At 49.8% G+C, this 23,072-nt stretch overlaps 6 protein-coding genes across 6 annotated transcripts; 2 read left to right on the top strand and 4 right to left on the bottom strand.

The window, feature by feature from the left end:
• Positions 1-88: 88 nt before the first annotated feature.
• P152DRAFT_484206 (PMT-domain-containing protein) lies at positions 89-2,935 on the top strand. Its single transcript, XM_033681992.1, has 4 exons — positions 89-400; positions 453-583; positions 648-2,149; positions 2,203-2,935. The coding sequence occupies exons 1-4, from the start codon at positions 263-265 to the stop codon at positions 2,652-2,654; spliced, it is 2,223 nt and encodes a 740-aa protein (XP_033531778.1). The 5' UTR covers positions 89-262; the 3' UTR covers positions 2,655-2,935.
• A 3,377-nt stretch (positions 2,936-6,312) lies between these two features.
• On the bottom strand, positions 6,313-8,069 carry P152DRAFT_516272 (TauD-domain-containing protein; the record flags this gene model as incomplete). The annotated part of the gene is made up of 5 exons (XM_033682939.1): positions 6,313-6,636; positions 6,811-6,980; positions 7,035-7,409; positions 7,458-7,799; positions 7,919-8,069. The coding sequence occupies 5 exons, from the start codon at positions 8,067-8,069 to the stop codon at positions 6,463-6,465; spliced, it is 1,212 nt and encodes a 403-aa protein (XP_033531777.1). The 3' UTR covers positions 6,313-6,462.
• A 2,391-nt stretch (positions 8,070-10,460) lies between these two features.
• On the bottom strand, positions 10,461-11,712 carry P152DRAFT_140985 (putative thiamine pyrophosphokinase). The gene is made up of 2 exons (XM_033673851.1): positions 11,554-11,712; positions 10,461-11,469 (listed from the first exon to the last, which is right to left on the bottom strand). Exons 1-2 carry the CDS (start codon positions 11,592-11,594, stop codon positions 10,545-10,547), a joined length of 966 nt encoding a protein of 321 aa, XP_033531776.1. The 5' UTR covers positions 11,595-11,712; the 3' UTR covers positions 10,461-10,544.
• Positions 11,713-12,720: 1,008 nt separating this feature from the next.
• P152DRAFT_451503 (ankyrin) lies at positions 12,721-15,208 on the bottom strand (the record flags this gene model as incomplete). Its single annotated transcript, XM_033678233.1, has 6 exons — positions 12,721-13,837; positions 13,890-13,975; positions 14,036-14,215; positions 14,351-14,657; positions 14,711-15,047; positions 15,166-15,208. The coding sequence occupies 6 exons, from the start codon at positions 15,206-15,208 to the stop codon at positions 12,721-12,723; spliced, it is 2,070 nt and encodes a 689-aa protein (XP_033531775.1).
• A 2,101-nt stretch (positions 15,209-17,309) lies between these two features.
• P152DRAFT_484203 (lactate dehydrogenase) lies at positions 17,310-19,243 on the top strand. The gene is made up of 3 exons (XM_033681991.1): positions 17,310-18,052; positions 18,119-18,351; positions 18,408-19,243. The coding sequence occupies exons 1-3, from the start codon at positions 17,800-17,802 to the stop codon at positions 18,843-18,845; spliced, it is 924 nt and encodes a 307-aa protein (XP_033531774.1). The 5' UTR covers positions 17,310-17,799; the 3' UTR covers positions 18,846-19,243.
• A 195-nt stretch (positions 19,244-19,438) lies between these two features.
• P152DRAFT_440803 (phosphoenolpyruvate synthase) lies at positions 19,439-21,865 on the bottom strand (the record flags this gene model as incomplete). Its single annotated transcript, XM_033677679.1, has 1 exon — positions 19,439-21,865. One exon carries the CDS (start codon positions 21,863-21,865, stop codon positions 19,439-19,441), a length of 2,427 nt encoding a protein of 808 aa, XP_033531773.1.
• Between the last annotated feature and the right edge of the window lie 1,207 nt (positions 21,866-23,072).

Here is a 23,072-nt window from a genome sequence, read left to right as displayed (position 1 = left end):
GCAGTACGGCATCAGCTTCGGTTCCCTAGCCTTCTCCTGTACCGTTGTACCAGCATCCAAGGGGTCATTACTTCGAGGTTCGGACCCTTCTTCCTTCTATTCGACCTTCACCTTTTCGATTTCCTTCGTCACGCTCTCTAATTCATCTATTCTCCCCTTCTCTTTCCCCATGCTGCGTTGAGCAGCAACCGGGCTTCGACTTCTTCCTTCAATCCGATTTTCTTAGATCATCCCGGCAGACTTTCAAGTTCGCCCTTCGACGATGGCGTCGAGCTCGCAAGCTTACACGAGCGGCGCGGCTGGCGCAGATAATGAGTTGCGGAGACGACAGGTGGGAGGTGCGTCACAGCATGCCACCGCGGTGGTAGACCGTAAGGAGGAGGAGAAATCGAAACAGCAGGTATGGCACCATCTGGAGATATGAGATCGCGGACGCTAATGGAATTACACAGGGCTTTAGCATCCTACGGTTCCTCGATGAGTGGGAGTTCCTGATTGCTCCGCTGATATTCACCGGTTTTGCGTTCTTTACGCGGATGTGGAAGATTGGTCTTTCACCCATCGTGACGTGGGACGAGGCACAGTACGTTGTCCCCGGATATCAATTCTATATAACAATGAGACTGACGATATGGCTCTCCTTCTAGTTTCGGGAAGTTCGGCTCACATTACCTCAAACGCGAATTCTACTTCGACGTACATCCCCCGCTTGGCAAGATGCTTGTTGGTCTCTCTGGCTACATGGCCGGCTACAACGGTTCCTTCGAATTCAAATCCGGCGAGACGTACCCCGAAGAAGTCAACTACACGTTCATGCGACTCTTCAACGCCACGTTCGGAGCCCTCTGCGTTCCTCTCGCCTATTACACTGCCAAGGCGCTGAACTTCCGACGCGCAACCGTCTGGCTCGTCACGCTGGCAGTTCTATGTGAGAACTCGTACACGACGATCAGCAGGTTTATCTTACTGGACTCGATGCTGCTGTTCTTCACGTTCACGACGGTCCTGTGCTGGGCGAAGTTCCATCAATATCGGCGTGACCCGTTCAGCCCGGAGTGGGGCCTGTGGTTGATGCTGACCGGCGTGTCGATCGGCTGTGTCTGCAGTGTGAAATGGGTTGGGTTTTTCTGCACCGCGTTGGTTGGCCTATATACCATCGAGGACCTATGGAACAAGTTCGGGGATACCAAGATGCCCAAAGTCGAGTTCGCGGCGCATCTTGGGTTCCGGGTTTTCGGCCTGATCCTCATCCCCACGATGGTCTACATGTTCTCCTTTTACATCCACTTCCTCGTCCTTGAGAACAGCGGGCCGGGCGATGCTCAAATGAGCTCCCTCTTCCAAGCCAACCTCCGGGGCACCGAAGTCGGAAAAGATAGCCCGCTCGAAGTCGCCATCGGTTCTCGCGCCACGCTCAAGAATATGGGCTACGGTGGTGGTCTCCTCCATTCTCATGTCCAGACTTATCCTGAGGGCTCTTCCCAGCAGCAGGTCACCTGCTACCACCACAAGGACGCCAACAATGACTGGTTCTTCTACCCCAACCGCCACGAACCCGAATACGACCAGGAAGCCGAGATCAAGTTCATCGGCAACAACGACATCATCCGCCTGATCCACGCGCAGACAGGCCGTAACCTGCACTCGCATACCGTTGCTGCGCCCGTTACGAAGGCCGATTGGGAAGTCTCGTGCTACGGCAACACCACTATCGGTGACACCAAGGATCACTGGAAAATCGAAGTCGTCGATGATGCGTCGTCGAGGGACTACACCAAGATCCGGACGCTCACCACCGCGTTCCGTCTGAAGCATGTCGACCTGGGCTGCTATCTCCGCGCAGGCAATGTCAACCTGCCGCAGTGGGGTTTCAAGCAAATCGAAACTACCTGTGTGAAGGAGAATAAGCCCCGAGATGTGTTCACGCACTGGAATATTGAGTCGCACGTCAACGAGAGGTTGCCGGCGGGCGATCCGGGGTCATATAAGTCTCCGTTCTTCCGCGACTTTGTCCATTTGAACGTGGCGATGATGACGTCGAACAACGCGCTGGTCCCCGATCCAGACAAGCAAGATGATCTTGCGTCAATGTTCTGGAAATGGCCGATCCTCGGAGTTGGTCTCCGGATGTGTGGTTGGGATAGTCATAGTAAGCCCCTCCCTTCATTCTTTTCTTTTTCGCTCCTCTAATCCTGTTCCTAGTCGTCAAATACTTCCTCCTCGGCAACCCGCTCGTCTACTGGGGCAGCACTGCTAGTCTCGGCATCTTCGGCCTCCTCGTCGCTTGGTACGTCATCCGCTGGCAGCGCGGCTACAAAGAGCTCTCCCAGCGCGAAATGGACCACATCCACTACGCCGGCCTCTACCCGGTCATCGGCTGGTTCCTCCACTACCTCCCCTTCATGATCATGGGCCGCGTCACCTACGTCCATCACTACTACCCCGCGCTCTGGTTTGCGATCCTTACCGCCGGGTTCTGCGTCGATTGGGCGACGTGGCGGCTGGCCAAGTGGCAGTGGGTGGTGTATTTCCCACTGTACGTCGCGGTGGTCGGGTTGTTCTATCTGTTTAGGGCGATTTGCTTTGGGATGGAGGGAGATAGTGCGCAGTGGAAGCATCTGAAGTGGTTCCAATCCTGGCGCATCACGGATTAGTGTGGCTTTCGGCAGTTTGTGGTTGGGTATGCATGATTGCTTGGGGAAGAAGATGATGCTACAGGAGATGACTCTACAGGTGGTCTGGAAAAAACCGCTTGGGCACAAGATGGACGGGACGTTTGTGTACGGGTCTGTATCAACACTGGGCATGTCAACGGGTTTAAAAGGTCAAGGGCGCCTAGGTTTGAGCATTTCCACTTTGCTTTGCCTTTCATATGAGCATGTGAGTCCTTGTGGATTATATCTCTTTTAACACACTACTATATCTAATTGCATCCAATTGATAATGCATGTGATCTCTCGCTTGTTTTGTCCACTCTCGCGCGTGGATGTTATTATATACATCACCTCGCTACATCAACCTCGATATCAAAACACAACCACTCTTCATTCGCACTTCTTCAATGGCTCCAATGTCATCTCTTAGGGCTGACTAGCCCTACAACACCATGAACCCCCTTCCAACATCTTACAGAACACCTTACAGTATAGTCAAGATGACTAGACCCACTCTGAGATGCGTTTCAGCTATTACACGCTGTCCAATCACATACCGATGTCGCCGTCCTATCCCAGCCCAAAAGCCGCGTTCTCAAGGCACCACTCACAACGAATCTCGGCACTCTTGATGTCCTTCCTGCTGACCGACTTGCTGAGGTTCTCGGTGAACTTGACCCGCACACTCTAACGGACTTTCGACGGGTCAACACCCGGGCCACTGAAGTAGTTGACTCCCTCCCTCGACACAATGCCATCACCAGACATGCAGGGAAAGTACTTCGCGGTATCCTCAGCATCAGAACTGGCAAATGGATTGCCTGCAATATCCTCTATGAGAGACTATGCAGGGCTGTGCGTGAACGTTGCGAGGAGTTTGGTAGCTACCTCTATCTCCTTACTTGAAGATGGGTGTGCTACGTTTGCTTTACGAGCGGAGAGCGATTCCTACCGTTGCAGCCCAAGCATGCAACGTGGACGTTCAGACTCACTCAGAAAATTGTCGATACCCTGCCTCGTATGAAAGCTGTACCTGACACGGTCTGGATGCGCAGGATCTGCGATTACCAAGTTTCGTTAATCTAAACTGAAGAGAAAGAAGGAAGAAATCTCCCAGCGCCTCTGTACGCGAGATATCAACTCTTCTCTCTGCTATCCTAACACAGCTCCTTAACACAGCTCCCACATAACTATCTCCTTGATAATCCTCTATGCCATCCACTAGCCACATCCCTGTGGCGTCAGCCATATTCAAGAGTCCAGGCCACAGGCCTGGGACCATAACAGTACCTGGAAAATACACATTCTTCGATCCAAACGCACCCATATGCGACCTGATCAACTATTGTGCGGCACATAGAGCTGCAATCTAATTATACGGACCAGCAAAGTCTATGCGGAAGAGCGTGAAGGTCATGCAGAAGCGGAAGAATGATGAATATTATGCAAGGGTGGCAGCAGCGAAACAAGCCGGTTCCACCATAACCGTCAAGCGGCCGGCTGATATAGGAAAAGCTCATGACCACCAATGAGGGGATCCGTTTTGATTTATAGTAATTGTTCAAGCCACGTAGTTGAACCAAACATCGAGGGAGGCGGGACTAGAGCGTGTACTGCTATTGCAAAAATCCTAGGGATGGTAGGGCGTGGAGGTTCGCGACAATGTCAATTGAAGACGACTTGAAAACATGCGAAGATGCTCCAAGGGTGGCTTTCTAATATGGAGCCTGAAGGCATGGGGGATTTAGAGGAGTGTTTCACGAAGGTACTTGATCATGTTGGTCAGTCATGTCAGTGGGCTACACAACGCCATACGCCAACGTTATCCTTACATTTGTAAATTAAACTTTCCCTTCTCTTCTCTAAGTTTGCAAGACTTGCTCAAACCAAAATTTTCATTATTACTTAGTCGCTTTGTGGCAATCGGCATATCCATCACCGTTACACATAGCAAGCTCAGGGGAGGAAAAAGGGGGGTTTTAGTTAAGTCATAGCTAGCCTCTGGGCTTTAGCCTGTAATCCATGACCACCTCATTTGATGGTCCTTGTCATGAGTTGGCTGCGGCACTTGTGAACTACCCAGGCAGAGGACCCTTATATACTGAATTGCTACAATCAATAACTACCAACTTTTGTTTAGTCATGTTGGTATCCTTTTATGGATAGGACAGTGGTTAGCGTGCCACAGTCCTTGGTTATCACGCTAAATTATTCAGAAAAGAAATGAACTTGTGCGATCGCTATGTGTGATAAACTGGAAACATTCAAAGCAAGCAATTTTTCCTTTGAGGAGGAGCTTGAAAGGGATTAAAACAAATGTCGTGCGAGTTCATTGTAGCAATGCCGTTCCTGTTCCCGTTCCTCTTCCCGTTTATGTTCATCCACTGTTCCCTTCCTCCTGCTGAGATGACCCTCACATAATCGGTGCTTTACATGCGCGGAGCATTCTCTATGATGGAATCACGGGCTATGCACGGCATACACGAATATGTTTTGGTATAAGTGATCATTGATTCTTCTATCTATCATCCGTTAAGGATGTTGTTATGCGGATACGATCTGCGGATAGTAGTTGTGCCGACCCAATCCGCTACACCTGCCCCCATCTATCACGTAGGTAGGGTCGTATCGAGAATCCATCGTTTATGGAGCAGGTTTCATGGAGTCAGGCCCAGGCTTCACCATGTGGGTGAGACACATGTGGGTTGAGTTGGGAAGTTGGATATGAGTGAGGAGGTGACAGGGGACGTTGGTGCCCTGCCTCTCCTGACACTGTCGGAATTCCTCCCGACCTGTGCAGCCACGGGAAGAGTAGCGAATCTCCTACTAGTACATATTGGCTAGAGAAGTGTTAGTCTGGATTGGTGCTCCCAATATGTTCAAGCAGAGACTCGCTGATGACGAGGTAGAGAGTTCGGTGGATGAACGGTTGATACGTGTACAGTGGATGTTGTTGATGCGGGAAAGGGTTGAAAAAAGCCCGAACTTCAGTCAGTATGGGCACGGTACACGATCTATTTGATTTTACTCTATCTTTGATTGAGGGTTTGGGAGTAGAATACTGCAATTTTCAATTGATAGCGTGACCGACGTGGTAAGAAAGAGAGATGTTTGATATAGTTTAGTCTGCAAGGTCTGCAAATACTGATTTCATTCAAGCTAAACTAAAGAAGAGGGGAAGAAGAGGAAATCTCTCTCTCTCTCTCTCTCTGTTGTGCAAGAGACAAATCTCTCTCGCATATACCTCCCCTCTAATACTTCGTTAACACATCTATCAACACATGACTACCTCCTGATAATCCTCTCGCCACACCTAGCTTCAGCCACACATACATCAGTCGCAGGCCACAGGCCTGGGACCGTAACAATGTTTGGGAAATGTTGTGGATAATCTAGAAGTATTTAAACTCGGTGGGTGCTCTTAAAAACACCTCTAGTAAATAGAAATAAGGCTGGTGAGATATTCCCACCCGATTTTCGGAGGATTATTGTCCCAAGATGCCCCTGTTGGTTTCTACTGCCCTAACTTTCTTTTCACTGCCCATTACCCCTAGGCTAAGCCTATTTCGGACTGCTTAGTCTTTTCCCATGTATTTAGTTATCTTCAACTGTTTTCTAGCCAGATCTCCTTTTTGGAGAGACAATGGAAATCGTCAATACCAACTTGCGTTGTGACTCTGCAGTAACTGAGCTTAAGCGGTGGACGTGTTTAATCATCACCCCTGCGAAATGCGACAATTATAGGGTGTTTTCCTCATAGGCCTTGTGGCCTTTAGAGGTATATGACTATGGAGTAACTCAACTCAACTCAACTCAACTCAATCAATTGATTCGAGGCCTGATAGGCGTATGAATCTCTCTCTCTTATCCTCATTCTTTTCCTGCCAAAACCCGTCTTGAATGGCTCCTCACACTTTTCTTTAATGGACCTTGAAATACTCCGATGGGCTATCCGCATTCGTGAACCACCAAACCTCAATGTCTGCACAGGGTCGCTATTCTAGTCTTTTCAATCACGCACGGGACATAGTTCAGAAGCTATTACTTCATTCATCATAAGTTCTATTTGGCTTCCTAATTGGTTTAACATGAATAGGTGGCTGCGGACTGTAAAGCCGCGAATGAGCTCCGGAGATTTTCACGGACTCAATCATACCACAATCTTCTCACCAGGAGCATGCTCGCGCAGAGCTTCCCTGCGTGACTTGCTATTGGGGTCAAAGTACGGTCGCTCACCCAATCCTACCGCTCGGTTACCCAAGCGCTCACCCTGACCGTCATGGTCGTAGGTTGCTCTGTGAAAGGTGCTTCTGTTGTCCCAGATTGCTAGTCATATGTCAGCTCTGAGCCTTAACTCCTCTGGGACGAAGGGATGCTTACCGATATCGTTCGAGTTCTTCCATTTGAAGCGGAGCTGCAGGTCGTGGTTCTTGTATACCAAGTCTAAGAACCAGCTCAGGAGAGCCTCGGACTCTTCTTCCGTTACGCCATTGATATACTGGATATGGCCACCAACGGGAAAAAGGCTCTTCCAACCGGTCACAGGGTTGGTCCTCACAACGGGATGCACTGCTTTCATCGCGCTACCAACGTTTTCGGGTGCACCGCGGGGCTTCTCATAGAGCTCGAAGTTACCGCGAGCTGCAGTGGCGCTAAATCCCGGCTGAGCGAAGGTTCCCGTGAGACCCTCAAGGAACTTCTGGTATGGTTCGCTGATACGGTCGTAGAGCTCGTATCCGGATGCCCAGAGGGTGTCTAATAATGTCTGTTAGCGCCACTAGCGATGATCTTGGTTCTACCTACCTCCTCCTGTCCTGGGTAGGTTAATAAGTCGAAGTGAGGAATAATCAGCGGGGACTGGCTCGAACGCGATATCCGAGTGCCACCGTGCAGCGCTCTGCGGCTTTGCAGTAGGTTCTTCACCTGCAGCGGTGCCGTAAAGCTTCTTGCGCTGGACAGAGTTGATTGCGCTGATCTCCGGATCGGATCCTCCAAGCTCCCGGCTAGAGTTTAAGATCGGGTGAATGTGTAGGCCCGAAGTTTTTGGCTTTCCCGTCAGTTCGCCGAGTCGCTGAACCAATGCCTTCTGAATATCGTTCGTAAGGTCGTCTTGGGCACGGAAGAAAACGACACCGCGCTGGGAGACTGCGAGTCCGTTAGTCTAGAGCACGCCTGTATTGGTATAGGGTGCTTTCTTTTGATGGCCAACTCCTTCAAGAGTTCATCTGCATTTGGAGCATTAATCCACTCGACCAGTTTGGCACTTGAGAACTCCGTGCCGATGACTGGGGTTACATCGAATTGCTCGAATTGATCAAGGAGGCCTGACGATACCAACGGCTGCGCTCTGCCTTTGGTAACGATTGGAACATCCTGTTCCGTCACTGCGGGTGCCACAATTACTGAGGGTGCCATATTTGCTATCGTGTTCCTTTGTTGAATGAGTTCAAAGTATAATTTAAGAGTCTACTTTCTTTCGAATGTCGTTCAGTCCTAATTTTATATATCCCTCCGGATATTCGGCACTTCTTTAAAACTCCCCGCGTATTGTCTAATATAGCTTACAGATCACGCAACTTTGCTATTATCTATTTATTGTCTATCTATCGATGCTGGGGTCAGATATCGCAATGGATAAGCTCAGTCTTGACTGATGATCCCAGACAATCACGTTTGCTACTGACCCTGTTGCGCCATTCTAGGGTAACATGACTGCATCATCCATCAAATCAAGTCTATTAACCTACTGCTACTCTAGGATCGTCCCCCAGATCACGACATGTTCACACATTTCTATCTTAGCTGGATCCATGGTGGGCGCACGGAATGCATCACAATTCTCATTTGCGCCCAGCTGGCCCCAGCCACATGCAATAATAAAATCTCCCATCACGAAATGCGATGAAATCAACTTCGGTCTGTCAGAGTTGGCTGCGGCACTCGTGAACTACCAGGGCAGAAGACCTTTATATACTGAATTGCCACAATCAACATTGACTTTGGTTTAGTCGTGTTGGTGTCCTTTTAGCGTAGTGGTTAGCGCGTCACACGGTCTCGAGTGGCATGCAGAGTGGGCTGAAGCCGTCGACGCTCGATGTCAGCAAAAACTCTTCCAACGACGGGGGTTGCCAGGCAGGCTGTGGAAAGGATCGAGCCGTAGTGATAGACACAGTAACAGAGACAGGTGGAGACAAATGAGATGGAGTAGGGGAAGTTACAAGAGTAGGTGTAGGGATCAACATAGGTACGGAAGTAGTTATAGCATTCGTAGCTGGTGTAGACGTAGGGATTGGCACGGTAACAGAGGTGTGTAGCTGTCGTAGGACGTCAGCAAGCGTTTGACCCTGGGGTTAAGGAGGGGGCTAAAATTGAGGGACAGAAGGCGGTACACGTCATTCAAAGCCTGATGGATCTCTACGAGTTGATACCTCGTTCCTCCTCGGCGCACCGCTTGTTTAAGCAGGAAGCGGCTCGAGGATAGACTAATATGGCCTTGGAGATAGACGTATTGACTATCCTTGAGAGCATTGTATACTTCTTCATAGGAAGCGTAGAGACAATCTGGAAGGGAGCAATATCATCTATGCTGAGATATAGTTATGAGAGAAAGAACAAATTGGGCGTTGAAGTTCTATCTTAGGGAAAAGGACTAGTTAAGGAAGTGGAAACATGCGCTAATAGACCAAATTGAGCATTTAATTTCCAATATGGCTAGCGCCGGGGGGGAATCTCACCAACCACTCAGCAATGATGGGAAAACGGTACTAGGCCCTGTCATAAGTCGAACACCATAATACTCACCCAAGCGCGATCAATTTCCGTTGCGGTCTTGTATTTCCCGCGCCTCCTCTTCAATTTCTGCGATGTTGACTCAATAAGCGATTCCTCCATTCAATTTGCAGAGCGAGAATCCACGGTCCCATTTGAAGCTCCGGAACATCGGCAACATGTCTTCGACCCAATGCAACAAACTCGCTGCTTTTAGCCCTAATCCCGTTATCAAAACTGCGCTGCTCCGCTTTCATCTTGCACACGGTTCCTACGGCAGTGCCCAAAGCGTTCAAGACCCTTGGTTTGGATTCGTTCACCCAATCGCTCAGCGACTTTACACTAAGAGATAGGATCCATTTCTCGACATGAAAAACGCCATCTGGCCCCAGAAAGAGAGCAGGTAGTCAGCTTGGTTGGACAGTAGGTTGGACCGAAGTTAGTGGTGGATTCCGAGTGGAGTGGATACGAATCTTCCCGATATTTCTAAACGATCCGGAGTGACCGTGATGTCCGAGGTGGAGGTCGGGAACGATGGCGAATGCGGCATGGAAGAAGCCCTGGGTACGAGATCGATAGTAGATGTCGTAACGCCGACCCGATGACGGGTGGTAAGCGGGATGTCGTTTGGACGTCGTTCAGGACTGGATGACTTCGTTCGCCGATGGCAGGTGGTGTGTCCCTTGGAATGGTGATGGGGGGTTCCCTCGCTCGGAGTGGATTGCGGTGTAGATGACGCCCCTCGAATCCGAGTCGAGCCCGGTGGAAGGAGTGGCGTGTCGATCGCTTTCCGAGGTGGAATCTTTGTTCGGGCAGGGTTAGTCTTCTTTCTAAGTCTGACAGTTCTATGGCGGGAGCGGGGGGGGACGGGGGTGGGGTGTTTCTTCGGGAGGAAGTCCCTCTCGTTGATAAGCAAGTTTCTTCCTTTTGTGGCGTTCTTTGAGTTGGTGGGCATGCCTTTGCTTCCCGACCATATCTTCACCCTCTCCCAAGTATCCTAATACTCTTGCAACCTTTTTTTCAGTTATCTCTCGAATATCCACCTTACAGTAGCCGGATTGAACAATGAGACTAAGATGAGTATCAATGATTAAGCACTGATAGTCTGCAAGTGCTACCCGTTCAGTATCCGGGGCTTGTCCTGAAGGGAAGCTTGCGATGCAACCTCGAAATAATCTCAACATAGTCTTTTTCCTTGTCAGCAGTGATGAATCCGTGTCTTATAAGGAAATCTATCATGACGGCTGCGCAACTGGGCTTGAATTCGCCGCTTCCCATGGCATGCCTGACCTCGTCCACGCTCATCAAGTGGAAGCTTTGGATGTCATTGTCGACCGGTTTAAAGACCATGTCCTCGCCAACCTCGAGGTCATAGACGTACAACACGCCGGGGTTCATCAGCCCTAGTTCACCCCCGGCCTTCTCGTCAGAGATGTTGAACCAGGTCACCGTGCCAGCTGCCACGATGTTTTGCCGCACCAGCTCATTGGGCAAGGCAGCCTCTTCGTCCGCCTCGCGGACAATACACTCGAACGGGGTCTCGCCGCGCCCCACGCCACCTGCAACGGCTTGGTCTAGCATGTTGGGCCATGTCGACTTGTTTGCGTTGCGGCGCGGGACCCAAAATTTAATGCCCTCATTCGTACGCGTGAACACCGTCATGTGCGCGCCGCGGCCGACAATGCCAAAAAGACTCATAGCCGAGCGCTCAATGCCAATGTCAAAATTTGCGCCAATGATGGGGAACTGCTCATCACGCTTCTTGCCAAGGTGGGGAAAGGCGTTCTCTGCGCGCGCGAGATCGAGCAGCTCATCAATGGCGTCGGCGCAGGCAGCTTGCCAGTCATCATTGCCTTCCGGTTTTAGAAGATGCACCTCCTTGCGCGGGGAGAGATCGATGCGGAATTTGGCTGTCCAAGGCATGCGCTTCACGACCGAATCAATCAGGAAACCATGTGGCTCCGGATCATCTGGCAGATAGAACAGCCACAGCGGCTCTATAGCTGAGGCAAAAGCATCGGCACTGCCCACTTCGTAGTAGGGGAAGCTGCAAGGGAGCGGTGAGATGTCAGTTATGGCAGCTTAGAAGGGTTGATGCGGTATAGAGCGAGCCGAAGCCAGTCACACGTACTTGTCGCACTCTTTCACGATTTCCAGATCGCTTCGCATCATAATGAAAGTCTCACGGTATTAATAACAACTTATGTAGCGAGTGAGTAGGACTGGTGTATTCTGGCCAGGGCGGTCCACACGTTGCGAATCGAATAGACACGGGCTAGGAAAGTTGTCGGAAATGAAGCTTTTTCAGGTGGGAAAGGGGAAAAAGGTCTCACATGTGACCGACAAGCTTTCGGGTCGTCGCGGAATATGTAGAGGCGCGGCAAAAACAATAATTCTAAAGGCAGGAATCAAAGTCGGGGGCTAGATGATTGATGGCTGGTGTATAGGTACATGAAGAGCCTATGTTCGACTACATGTACAAACCTAGGCAAGGCAGAATGCTGCCTGCCACATTTCCCCAATCGGGTAACAATACTAGGTTTACTCAAAAGTGGGTCCCATTGTGAGTTATAAGAGGTGCATTTTACAGCGATTGGATGGATACGGCGGTCAATTTGATACATTTGGTCATAATTGCCAAGCCTAAATCCTACGGTATATAACGTACTACACAAGCGAGTGCATCACTCCAAATTTCACCAAAATCGGTATAATTTATAACTGTAAGGCCATGAGACGGTTGGGGGCATAGAGTGAGATGGTCACGAGAAATATTGGTGATAATTATCTGTGTACTGTTTTAGACACGGTACTCTATAGCACCACTCGTCATAAAATTCGCATATCGAACCGCTCGCGCCAGGTACTTCGCCGTCTCAGTTCCCTCAATGACAGAGAGGAGCTGGGCGTAGTCTATCACGTATGTAGCAGTGTCCGAGGCCTCTGGTAGAATACCAATCAGGAGTTTCTGTTCCAGATAATTCAGAGCCTGCAGCGATCCGTTCTAGGGATGGCCACCATCATATACTAGGTAATGAACAGATCCAACTGCGCATGCAGGAGGTCCAGACCGGTTTTGTTCCGCATTTCAACAAACCATGTTGCGAACAGGCAAGCATAACCGGAAACCCCAGTCCCGTATGGTATCCCGCTATGAAAGGAAGCATATCTGCAGATAAGATATTCTTTGCCGACCTTCGTCTAGATCCCATGTCTTCATAAACACTGAGTGCATGCTTGCTTGCTCGTCAGAAGGGGCACCATGATGAGCAATGTACATAGGATGAGACATCAACTCTTAAATTACAACATGATCTGTAGGAAGCTCCTGAAGCGCATCGTAGAAGATATCATCGTCATCATCTGCATCGAACCAGCCATCTTCTGTGGCCTCGGCTTTCCGCACCCCCTTCTCGTCATGTAAGGTTTTCTCATCATCAGAATCTTCTTCACGCTCGAGAACGTTGATCTCCTTTATTTCAAAGACGTTTTGCAGCTTTAGGCCAAAATCACTACTCGTCCCACTGCGAGGACGACTAGCCTTTGCCAAGATAGCAGCAAAAGCCTCTGCCGCAAGACTCCTTTCTTTTTCTTTGTCAGGACTGCATCTCACGTCTTCGGAATTGAATACATCCACTGCGGTACGTCCAGTAGAATCGACAGCGTTGCGGTTGATGTATCCAAGATCCTGCTTCGCTAGAACTTGTACTGTTTCTAGACTACAAAATTGCGTGATGTGGTGTAAAACAGTGGCCCCGGCCGCATCGGTAACGTCTGTTCTCGCCCCGTGCTGTAAGAGAACCGGAAGCACCAAATGACTATTCCAGTACAAGGCATTGAGGAGAATTGTTCGCTTTGTTTTTGATCCCGTCGCTTCCAGGTCCGCGCCGTAGTCAATCAGGAGTTGGGTGTGAGGCAAGAGATTCATCCGCGTTGCATAATTGAGGGGTGTACGGTTCTTATCGTCGCCCGCTTCAATGCCGCGGCCTCTCGGGTCTGTGACCATTCGTTCAATTTGCTTGATGGCCTCTAAGATTAACGCCACTGAATTGGGATCCTCGCTCTTTGCAGCGTAATGTAGCGGCGTCTTATATCGATAGTCGGCTATTCGTACCGATGCGTTATGATCCAGCAAAATGCGTACTAGACGTGAGTCTCCTTTCCGTGAAGCAGCCCAGGCAAGTGCAGTCTTCCCAGTCAAGTCTTGCTTGTCGATCTCAGTAGCTGAGAGTTTAAGATAATCATCCAAGTCCACCAGGCCTCGCAAACCGAGGACGATGCGATGTACGCCCGTAAACTGTTGCTTTTCGAGGCTAGTGGACGTGTCACTAGGCGACAGGCCTGCAGCTTCGAGGATGTACCCGCGCTCTTTTGGGTTTCGTAGATATAATTCCCAGATGATATCATGGGGTGTTCTGTTTTGGTGTTAGCAGAATGAACTTGGGTGGACAGGGTGAGTAGTCGTACAAGTGATTGCTATCTTCAGCATCAGGTATACCTCCTGCATCTAAAAGGAATTTGATCATATCGGCCTTCACCGCAGTTGCTGCAAACTAAGGTAATCCTGTTAGCGTGATCGTGGCGCTTTATCTGGCTACTAGATAATGGCTTACATGTAACGGCGTTCTTCCATTAATACTGATATCGAAAGGCGAAGCTGTCCGTTGGATAAATAACCTCCTAACACCATCCACGTTGTTGTGTTGAGCGAACTGAAAGATACTTGAACCTTCTGGTATCATTCTAGTCGTTGAGAGAGAGACGGATAGTTGTTGAGCTGCATTCCAGGCGGCCTTGAATTCAATCAAGCGTCGTATCATCCAATGTGGGAAGTAGTATTGAACGCACAACATTTTTTCTCTTATGACCCTACTGCAGTCTTTCCGAGAGCATGTCGAGCATGTTTGTGGGTTTCGATACCATCTTACTAGGAGTGTTCCGATCGCATCACCGAGCCAGTTCGGCACTTTAGCCGCGTAGTAAGTATGGCATGAACAGCTGCAGAGGTTCAGTAGTTCTTCTTCTGTAATCATCACTTCCACCCTCGCAAGGGTCTCGTTAGCGGTATTCTCAACTGTGGATTCATCATCAAGAACAGATAACGTGTCGCTTGTATCGGGGATCTCATGAACTCTTGAGCTCTCCCCTTGGTCAGTGACTCGATCAGACTCGATCAGTTGGGTGATGCCGAACTGAAGAGCTCCGTGAGTAACTCTCAGGCTCAGCAGTTCCAAACTACGACTGGTTAGTGTAGCTCAGCTAGTAATATGAAACTTCCCGTATCTTACGCCGTAATACATTGGAGGGCGGTACTGAAGCCTTGAATAATATCAGACAGCCGCGCATTTAGCTCTTCCAAGTGTTTTTCCTCCCTGAGGAATTTGATCTTCCGAACTTTTGTCGTGAGCCGGGCTTCCCCAAGACTTTCTGGGTTTTTTACGAGTCTGGGTTTGACGAGGTCATTGGTCTCTTCAACAGCTTCTTTTTCTCGGATAAAGAGTTGCTGGAAACGAAGGATAGCGTCGTCGTCCGCATCTATGGATGCGTCCTTGGCAATTCGCTTGACGGTTCGCAACACCACCTTTAGATCCTCAATCTGCGCAGCTTGTGAGTCGAAATTTGCGTCTAGGGGAGTGAAAACCGTATTGACAGACCTTATGCTGGATGTCAATCAGACGCCGAGGCGCTTATTTTAAGTCGAGGGCCTTCGGGATAGCTTTTGAGGCGGCCCCAACCGCTGTACCCAGGGCGATCAGGCTGGCAACGAGAGAGAATGGATCTGCCATGGCGGCACAGTCGGGGAGTAGTGTCTATCATGCCATATAGAGATAGCTAGCACAGGGCCAAAGCCGCTTATATTGTCTTGGGAGGGAATCCGTCTGTAGAGGACGAGCCGCATGGAATTCCTCTGACACAACCATCTTTGAGCTCAACAAGGTAGAAGAAGTACAAAGCAAAGGGCTTCTTGACCGAGTGAAGGCAACTTAAATAGGGTAGTTAGTCCAATCAGATGTAATCTCATCGAGCTGTGGATGTTACAATTGAAGCCTCCTAGTAGCACTGTGTTCCAGTGGCGGTGCATGGACACACGTAACTGGCTCTCATACATATAATGTATGCAGGCTCGAATGCCGGGCGAATTAATTGAAAGGATGTAAGCAGGACAATGCAAATTGAAAGCCTCCAGAGTCCAGAAGTGCCTTTGAAGCCCCCTCATTGGGTTTGGATGATGAAGAGTTTAAGCCCCGCAAACTCCTGTTTGATGCTCAACTTCTTCATCCGTCATGGACTGGCGACCTTTGAGAACGAGAGGAATTACACTCAGATCATAAGCCGACTGCATCGACCGCTACTTGGTAAAATGTTCAGGAAAGACAAAGACTGGGACCGCTACATACAATACGAAAAGATTTGGTTCTACGAAGAGCAGGCTGTGTGCGCGATGGCCTCCCATCATCAGCACCAAGGCAGAATTCCAATCCCCCGCATGGCGCATCAACTATGCGCTGGGCTGTAAACACGATATATACACAGATGGTATGGTTCCTTTTGTTTTCTCCTTATTTACCACAGTAGGAAGGAAATCCATATTATTCTAGATCGTCTTTGGCGATATCTAGTTCTTACTACAGGAGGCAGGTTCTCGGGAGAGTGGTCGTCACAATTCTCTTCCACGATCACATTCTCACGATCCTGGTCCCAGGTACTTTCCTGCACACAGCATTCGCACGGTCTATTTGCAATGCTTTCGCGCTCACCAGGTTCGTTTCCACGGTTGTCCCCCGTCTGGTTGGTCCTTGTTGCATATCACAGCATAATCCTTATTATGTAAATGTGCATAGATACGAGTGAATACTACGGTCTCAGGCATTAGCTTGATGGATGTGAGTATCTCTCTGATGATGTCGTTGTTTTCCGCCTGTATCATTACCTTAACGACGTCCTTGCCTCTTTTCTCAAGCCCTCCCCTCCTTATTATGATTATGGATGGCCGGGGGATGAGCGAAGTGAATGGGGTGCCAACCCCCGAGCATTGCCTCTCTGGGATTTCACCTCGTTATCTTCTTTCAGTGTTTCCTTCTCTGTTAGAAGATACTTCGTTCACTTGAGTTCACTTCGTTTGAGCGGGGCAGATGTGCCTGTTCTTTCCATTTCATTGGGTGCAGGGACACTCAGCGTAGCTGAGCTCTGTTCTCACAGGCGAGACCTCCGTTGGTGCGAACATTCATCAGCATCTATGCTGGAGTAAAAACCTGGCCAATACTAAAGGTTGAGAGTATGCTGCTCACCTATCTATGACCAGCACTCAAGGGAGCTGCAGGATCACCACAGGCTCATCAGCCCAAGAGTCCAGTCGACCAATAGATCGTTCTTCAAGACAGTTCCTACAAACCCTTGATGCATGAAGGCCTATCCTAACTCCCCAAGATGGGGCGTTTACTCATCACGCTGAGTCCTATTCAACAAGACTCAACCTCACCTACACCTTTCTATCGCGGATTATGCAACAATGCCTACCGTAGAGAAGCCCAAACGATGGTGAAGCAACCCTCATCGACTTCGACGTTTGCGTGCGGGGTGCTACCCCTAGTGAGCTGGAAGAGGAGTTTCGTGGTCTGGAGGAGTAGTTGAAGGATATATCAAGAAAGGGGGGCAAATCGTATGCGGTCTAATTCCAGATTTAATGGCTACGACCTTAGGATCGTAACTCGAATTCGGCGTGGCTTTTCTGATGATGGCTGCGAAGAAAGTTTGATCAGCTTTGATGAACGGGAATCGCTATAGCTGTTACTCATGCTAGCTTAGAAAATGCACCTGGAGTCATGGACTCTGCTAATTATCCTATCCTTCAACTACTCTAAGTAGCTTGGACTGCATTCATGTGTCTTCGAGCGCCTTATCAAATGCAAAAGCTTCATATCTCTTGATATATATATATTCCCGGAATTGAAAATTGACCGACGCAGTCGGAATGGTGATGACGCATTTGGGATACTGCAGGTTCAAAGTTAGAAGGCGATGACTGATGACGACGAACCTCGACAGACCCACCCAACTCTCCAACATGGACGTTCCCAAAGGTCTAAACTCTAGACCTTGGGAATGACTTTACCACATCGTTTTGCAAGGCATCAGATGTCTGGTGATAACCTCGTTGGTTTTTAAAGTCTATGCAAGTTAAGATCGTATGATCGGTTTGGACGTCCGATATCCAGCGTTCCACACTTCCGCTTCGGGCCGGCGCCTTTCGTGCGGTACCAATATAATCATGCCACCGGTGGCTAGGAACAACAAACATGATAAAAGGAGAGGGGTCTTCGGAAATCATCTAGAAATATGAAAGGAATAATTCCGTTCAAACGGTTTCAAAACAAATATGATAACGCGAATTGCAATTGTGGGTGCCGGGACTGTTGGCGCTACGGCAGCATATGCCCTACTCTTGGGTTCCGTTGCGAACGAGATACTTCTAGTTGATATCAAGACAGATCGAAGAGATGGCCAGGCTCATGATCTTAGTGATGCTGCGTATTCTACTAAGAGCAGCTCGCGAATACGATCCGCCACATATCACGAGGCTGGAGAGTGTGACATCGTGATCATCACTGCGGGATCGAAGCAGAACGTAGGTAAGTCTATACAGATAGTTCAGTTCATTTCCCTATCCAAGAACAACAGCTAACATGCGTATCTAGGCCATACTTCAGTTGAACTCGAGTACAGGAACATTTCAACTCTAAAGTCCGTCATCCATGCGATGAAACCACATTTCAGACATGACACGATCCTACTTGTGGTAGCGAACCCAGTCGACGTACTTACCACCATTGCACTAGGGGTCTCAGGACTCCCAAGGTCCCAGGTCATAGGATCAGGGACCTTCCTCGATTCCGTCCGACTGCGCGGATTGTTGGCCGACAAGGCTGGCGTGCGTCCACCACCTTTTATCATCGCAACACTAAATCCCGGCTAACAGTACTCAAGGCCAAAGCAAATTCAATAGGCATCTACGTCCTGGGCGTGCAAGGCGAAACTCAATTTATCGCCTGGTCCGCCGCGACCTTTGGCGGCGTCCCCATCGACAAGGCGCTGCCTATTGACACCATCGACCGCATCGAGCTCGCCGACCAGTGCAAGCACGTCGCCCGGACGATCATCCAAGCGAAAGGGACGATCAGCTTCGGCATCGGCGCGATCGTGGCGAGTATTTGCTCGTCGATACTGAACGACAAACGAGATGTTCGGCCGCTCACGACGTTTCAGCCGGATCTGGGGTGCTGCGTGAGTTTGCCGGTGGTGCTGGGGAGGAAAGGGGCAATTAGGACGATTCCGGTGGAATTGAATGAGGAGGAGAAAAAGACGTTGGAAGAGACCGCGAAGGCGCTGAAGGTCGAGATTGAGCAGGTTAGAGGCGAGTTGTGAGGAGCTAATGCAGACATTTGAGCGGTTCTAGTAAAATACTTGTGATTTAAGAAAATCTCCAGGGGTATCGGTAACAGTGTGAACAGAGGCACTCTTTTGCTTATTGAAGCGTTTAATCAGTGATGGGAAGTCCCGGGGGATGGAATGATACATTTTGCTCGCTTGGTTTAGTGGCTCGCTACTTAAAGGCTGTCAGTGCCCCTTTGGCCTCACGGCTCTATGTCCTAAGGTAGCCAATGATAAATTGGGAACAGACTCAAGAAGCCGTACTATAGGAAACAGGCGTTGTTGTAGCTAGGGACCGTGCCATTTCGCATGATGACTGCATTCAGGGGTAATACCACAGAAGGCAGTCTTTCGAATTCGCGTTATTCCCGGAATGAGGTTGAAAACTGCTGAAAATGTAGAATATTTCGCATTCAATGATAAAAGTAAATGATATTCTGCCCTCCATGCGCCAAACCCGAACTCGAGGCTTACAAGCGCACATATGGATAACGCATCAACCGAGACTGCTCCCTTCTCCACCCTCACCCCATGCAAACCGAAGAGCTCGCCTATCCCGTCATCACGGTTCCCTAAGCCAGAGTTATTCATAAAAACGACGGTGTAGCAGATGCGTCGCTCCCCAACCTTGCCTTGTTTGATTCGGCAACGATCACATGCTGTTTGACAGCGACGAAGCTGTCTGGGCTGACCGAGATGTAGTTAATCCCGCACTCCACCAAGAACCGCGCGAACTGCGGGTGGTTGCTCGGCGCCTGTCCGCATAGCCCAATTTTGTTCCCCGTCTTCCGCGTCTGCGCGATCACCGTCGAGATCATCCACCGGACGGCCTCGTCCTGCTCGTCGAATAGATCCGCTAGCTCGCCCGAGTCGCGGTCCACGCCGAGGGTCAGCTGGGTCAAGTCATTCGAGCCGATGGAGAACCCGTCGAATTTCTCCATGAAGCGGTCGGCGAGGATGACATTGGAGGGGATCTCGCACATGACGTAGACTTTCAACCCGTTCTCTCCCCGAGTCAGCCCGTTTTCCGCCATCACTTCCAGCACCTTCTCCGCTTCACCGACCGTTCGACAGAAGGGGATCATCACGATGGCGTTGGTGAAGCCCATCTTGTCGCGGAGACGGCGGATCGCTTGGCATTCAAGGGCGAAACCTTCCTTATAGCGGGGGGAGTAGTATCTCGAGGCACCACGGAAACCGAGCATTGGGTTTTCTTCCTTCGGCTCGAACTGTTCGCCGCCGATGAGGTTTGCGTATTCGTTTGTCTTGAAGTCGCTCATACGGATGACGGCCGGCTTGGGATAGACAGCGGCGCACAGCGCTGCGAACCCACGCGATAGCTTGTCGACGAAGTATTCAGGCTTGTTGTCGTAGCCGATGGTGAGCTTCTCGACCGCTTTCCGGGCTCTTTGGTCCTTCAACAGGTCGAAATGCACGAGAGCCATGGGATGCACTTGGATCGCGTTGGTGACCACGAATTCCATGCGGGCAAGGCCGATGCCGTCGACGGGTAATTTCCACCAGCGATATGCGGCGGCGGGATTCGCGAGATTGAGCATGACATGGGTCCGAGTCGGAGGCAATCCCGTTAGATCCACGGTTTTAGTTTTGATTTCCGAGATGCCATCGTAAACGAAGCCGACGTCACCTTCAGCACAAGAGACTGTTACATCCTCGCCGGAATGTAGCACATAGGTACCATTGCCCGTCCCAACCACCGCCGGCACACCCAGTTCTCGACTGACAATTGCGGCATGTGAAGTTCGCCCGCCGTGGTCTGTAATAATGGCCGCGGCCCGTTTCATGATTGGCACCCAGTCCGGATCAGTCGTTTCCGTCACCAATATCGAGCCGTCGACAAATTTGCTTATGTCTCGAGCGTTTTCAATGAGGCACAGGCGACCAGATACGGCGGCTTCACCGACTGAAAGCCCTTTCGTCAATATTGTGCCTCTCTTGCCGACGTTATAGGTTTTGAAAGTAGCTGCATCTCCACATGAATGGACAGTCTCTGGCCGGGCTTGGACGATGAATAGTTCATCTGTGATTCCATCCTTAGCCCATTCCATGTCCATCGGGCAACCATAGTGTTGTTCGATGATGCAAGCCCACCGTGCTAGCTGAAGAATCTCTTCATCGTTGAGCACATACGAGGCTCGCTCTGCTTTCGAGGTCGGCACAGTACGGGTTGGCATATCTTCCCCACCATATACCATCTTGATCTGCTTTTCTCCCCTTTTCTTCTCAATGACTGGAACCAGTTTGAGATCGTTAAGAAGTGGCTTGTAGATCTGGTATTCATCGGGATTGACCGCGCCTTGCACGACCGTTTCCCCGAGTCCGTAGGCTGCGTTGATGAGCACCACCTTGTCGAAGCCACTCTCCGTGTCGATGGAGAACATTACCCCGGAACCTCCCCGATCAGAGCGAACCATCCTCTGGACTCCGATCGAAAGTGCAACGATCATATGGTCGAACCCCTTGTTCTGACGATAGCTGATGGCCCTATCGGTGAACAGTGAAGCATAACAGCGCCGACAGGCGGTCAACAATGCCGCTTCGCCTGAAATATTTAAGAATGTTTCCTGTTGACCGGCAAAACTTGCATCGGGTAAATCTTCTGCTGTTGCGCTGGAACGTACGGCGACGCTTAAATTCTCGATTCCAGCACTGGCTGAAAGCTGACAGTAGGCATTCTTGATGGCAGTTGCCGTATCCTCTGGCCAGTCACCACGTAGGAACAACTTCCTTATGGCCTGACCAGTTTCCGCAAGCTGGCTCTTTCCCGATTGCCATTCCGAGATGAGGTCGGATATTTTTTGCCGGATATTGTTGGCATCGACAAAGCGCCAGTACGCAGCTGATGTCGTTGCAAAGCCAGTGGGTACATCGATCCCTTTTGCTGCGAGGGCGCTGATCATCTCCCCGAGAGAGGAGTTCTTGCCGCCAACTATCGCGACATCGCCTCGCAATAACGTTTCGAATGTGCGAACGAGATCTCCGGTACTCGCCATGTTACGATTTTCTGCAACTTGCGCAGATATACTTGACAACAATTGTTCTAGGATTTGGACTCAAGAGAGTAGACTGATGGTTGAAATTGGGTAGGTGAGTATAATGCTGTGTAGTGAGCTGACGTTTGTAGTGGTATTGAGACGAGGAGTGAACTTCTGGTTAATCGGATAGATAATGGATGAAGGTGTGTGGTGAGATATCACTGGCATATATGCAGCCGTAAAGAACACATAAACTGTATGAAGAAATGGAACGTGATCGAGTATGAGATCCCCCTATAGACAAGTCATGTCACCGGACTCCCAAGAACAATCATACGAGGGGAGCATAATGCGCACTACGCTGCATCCGAGCCTATTTCGTAGATGGTGAGTACACTTCCTCTATGCTTTACCTTTCCCAGTTCATGATCCTCGAGACCTGGGGACATGCTAGATACCTGGCAGACTGTAACGTCCTTTGCAGATTAGTCGCAGCATCGCCCAGCAAACCATAACCATAGAGAATGAATGGTACACCAGAAATGGACGTAGCTGCAGGTACAAACCCTGGCAGTATCGACAACTTTCTTTCTCCGCCTCGTGAGAATTGTCCAACGTACGATCACGCCACGTATATCAGGGGGGAATTCGCGGACAGAACAGGCCCGAACGGAAAAAAATCCCCAAACCATGGGATTAGAGGATGGAGCTGAGTTCTAGACTGCGTCCGGAGACAACGGATAGACTGACAATACTGAATATCGGAAAAGAGACCAAACTTCCTGCTTGTCGTGGAGGCTCAGGGTTCGCGGCACCTTACGTAATGCCACCCGGAATTGCCATTGTTAAGCCATGAGCAAGATACTCAGAAATTACCCATGTGAGAATGCATGGATGGGAGGTCTTGGTAAGGACATCAATCGAACGTTGGACGAAGAATGAGGTGGACTGGTGGTGAGATGTTCGACGAGGTTGGAGAAATAGAAATTCGCCGAGGAATCAGGGGAATTAGTCTCCGAATCACGTGCAAGTCTGATGCTGACCACAACCATCGGATTGACCAACCAATTTTGATGAGTTTAGAGTAATTCAGTCGAGATCGATCGTTTTAGATACCTTGTGGATTCAAGACTTCCTAGAGGCAGGCATTTGGCCGTAGGGAAATGTTGTCAACGATAAATGGCCTTGAAGACCTGAATCGACAGGAAATGGGTTACATAGATCA

This window comes from Eremomyces bilateralis (genome assembly GCF_010015585.1).
Source record: "Eremomyces bilateralis CBS 781.70 unplaced genomic scaffold P152scaffold_20, whole genome shotgun sequence".
Taxonomy (NCBI): Eukaryota; Fungi; Ascomycota; class Dothideomycetes; order Eremomycetales; family Eremomycetaceae; genus Eremomyces; species Eremomyces bilateralis.
Note: the sequence above shows the minus strand (reverse complement) of the source record. Positions and strands in the feature narration are given on the sequence as shown.

Coding starts and splice junctions, on each gene's coding strand:
- P152DRAFT_484206 (XM_033681992.1), top strand. CDS start 263: ATGGCGTCGAGCTCGCAAGCTTACACGAGCGGCGCGGCTGGCGCAGAT. Junction 401..452: donor AGGAGAAATCGAAACAGCAG/GTATGGCACCAT, acceptor GGAATTACACAG/GGCTTTAGCATCCTACGGTT. Junction 2,150..2,202: donor GTGTGGTTGGGATAGTCATA/GTAAGCCCCTCC, acceptor TCCTGTTCCTAG/TCGTCAAATACTTCCTCCTC.
- P152DRAFT_140985 (XM_033673851.1), bottom strand. CDS start 11,594: ATGATGCGAAGCGATCTGGAAATCGTGAAAGAGTGCGACAA. Junction 11,470..11,553: donor ATCGTGAAAGAGTGCGACAA/GTACGTGTGACT, acceptor GCTCCCTTGCAG/CTTCCCCTACTACGAAGTGG.
- P152DRAFT_484203 (XM_033681991.1), top strand. CDS start 17,800: ATGATAACGCGAATTGCAATTGTGGGTGCCGGGACTGTTGGCGCTACG. Junction 18,053..18,118: donor GGGATCGAAGCAGAACGTAG/GTAAGTCTATAC, acceptor ATGCGTATCTAG/GCCATACTTCAGTTGAACTC. Junction 18,352..18,407: donor TGTTGGCCGACAAGGCTGGC/GTGCGTCCACCA, acceptor ACAGTACTCAAG/GCCAAAGCAAATTCAATAGG.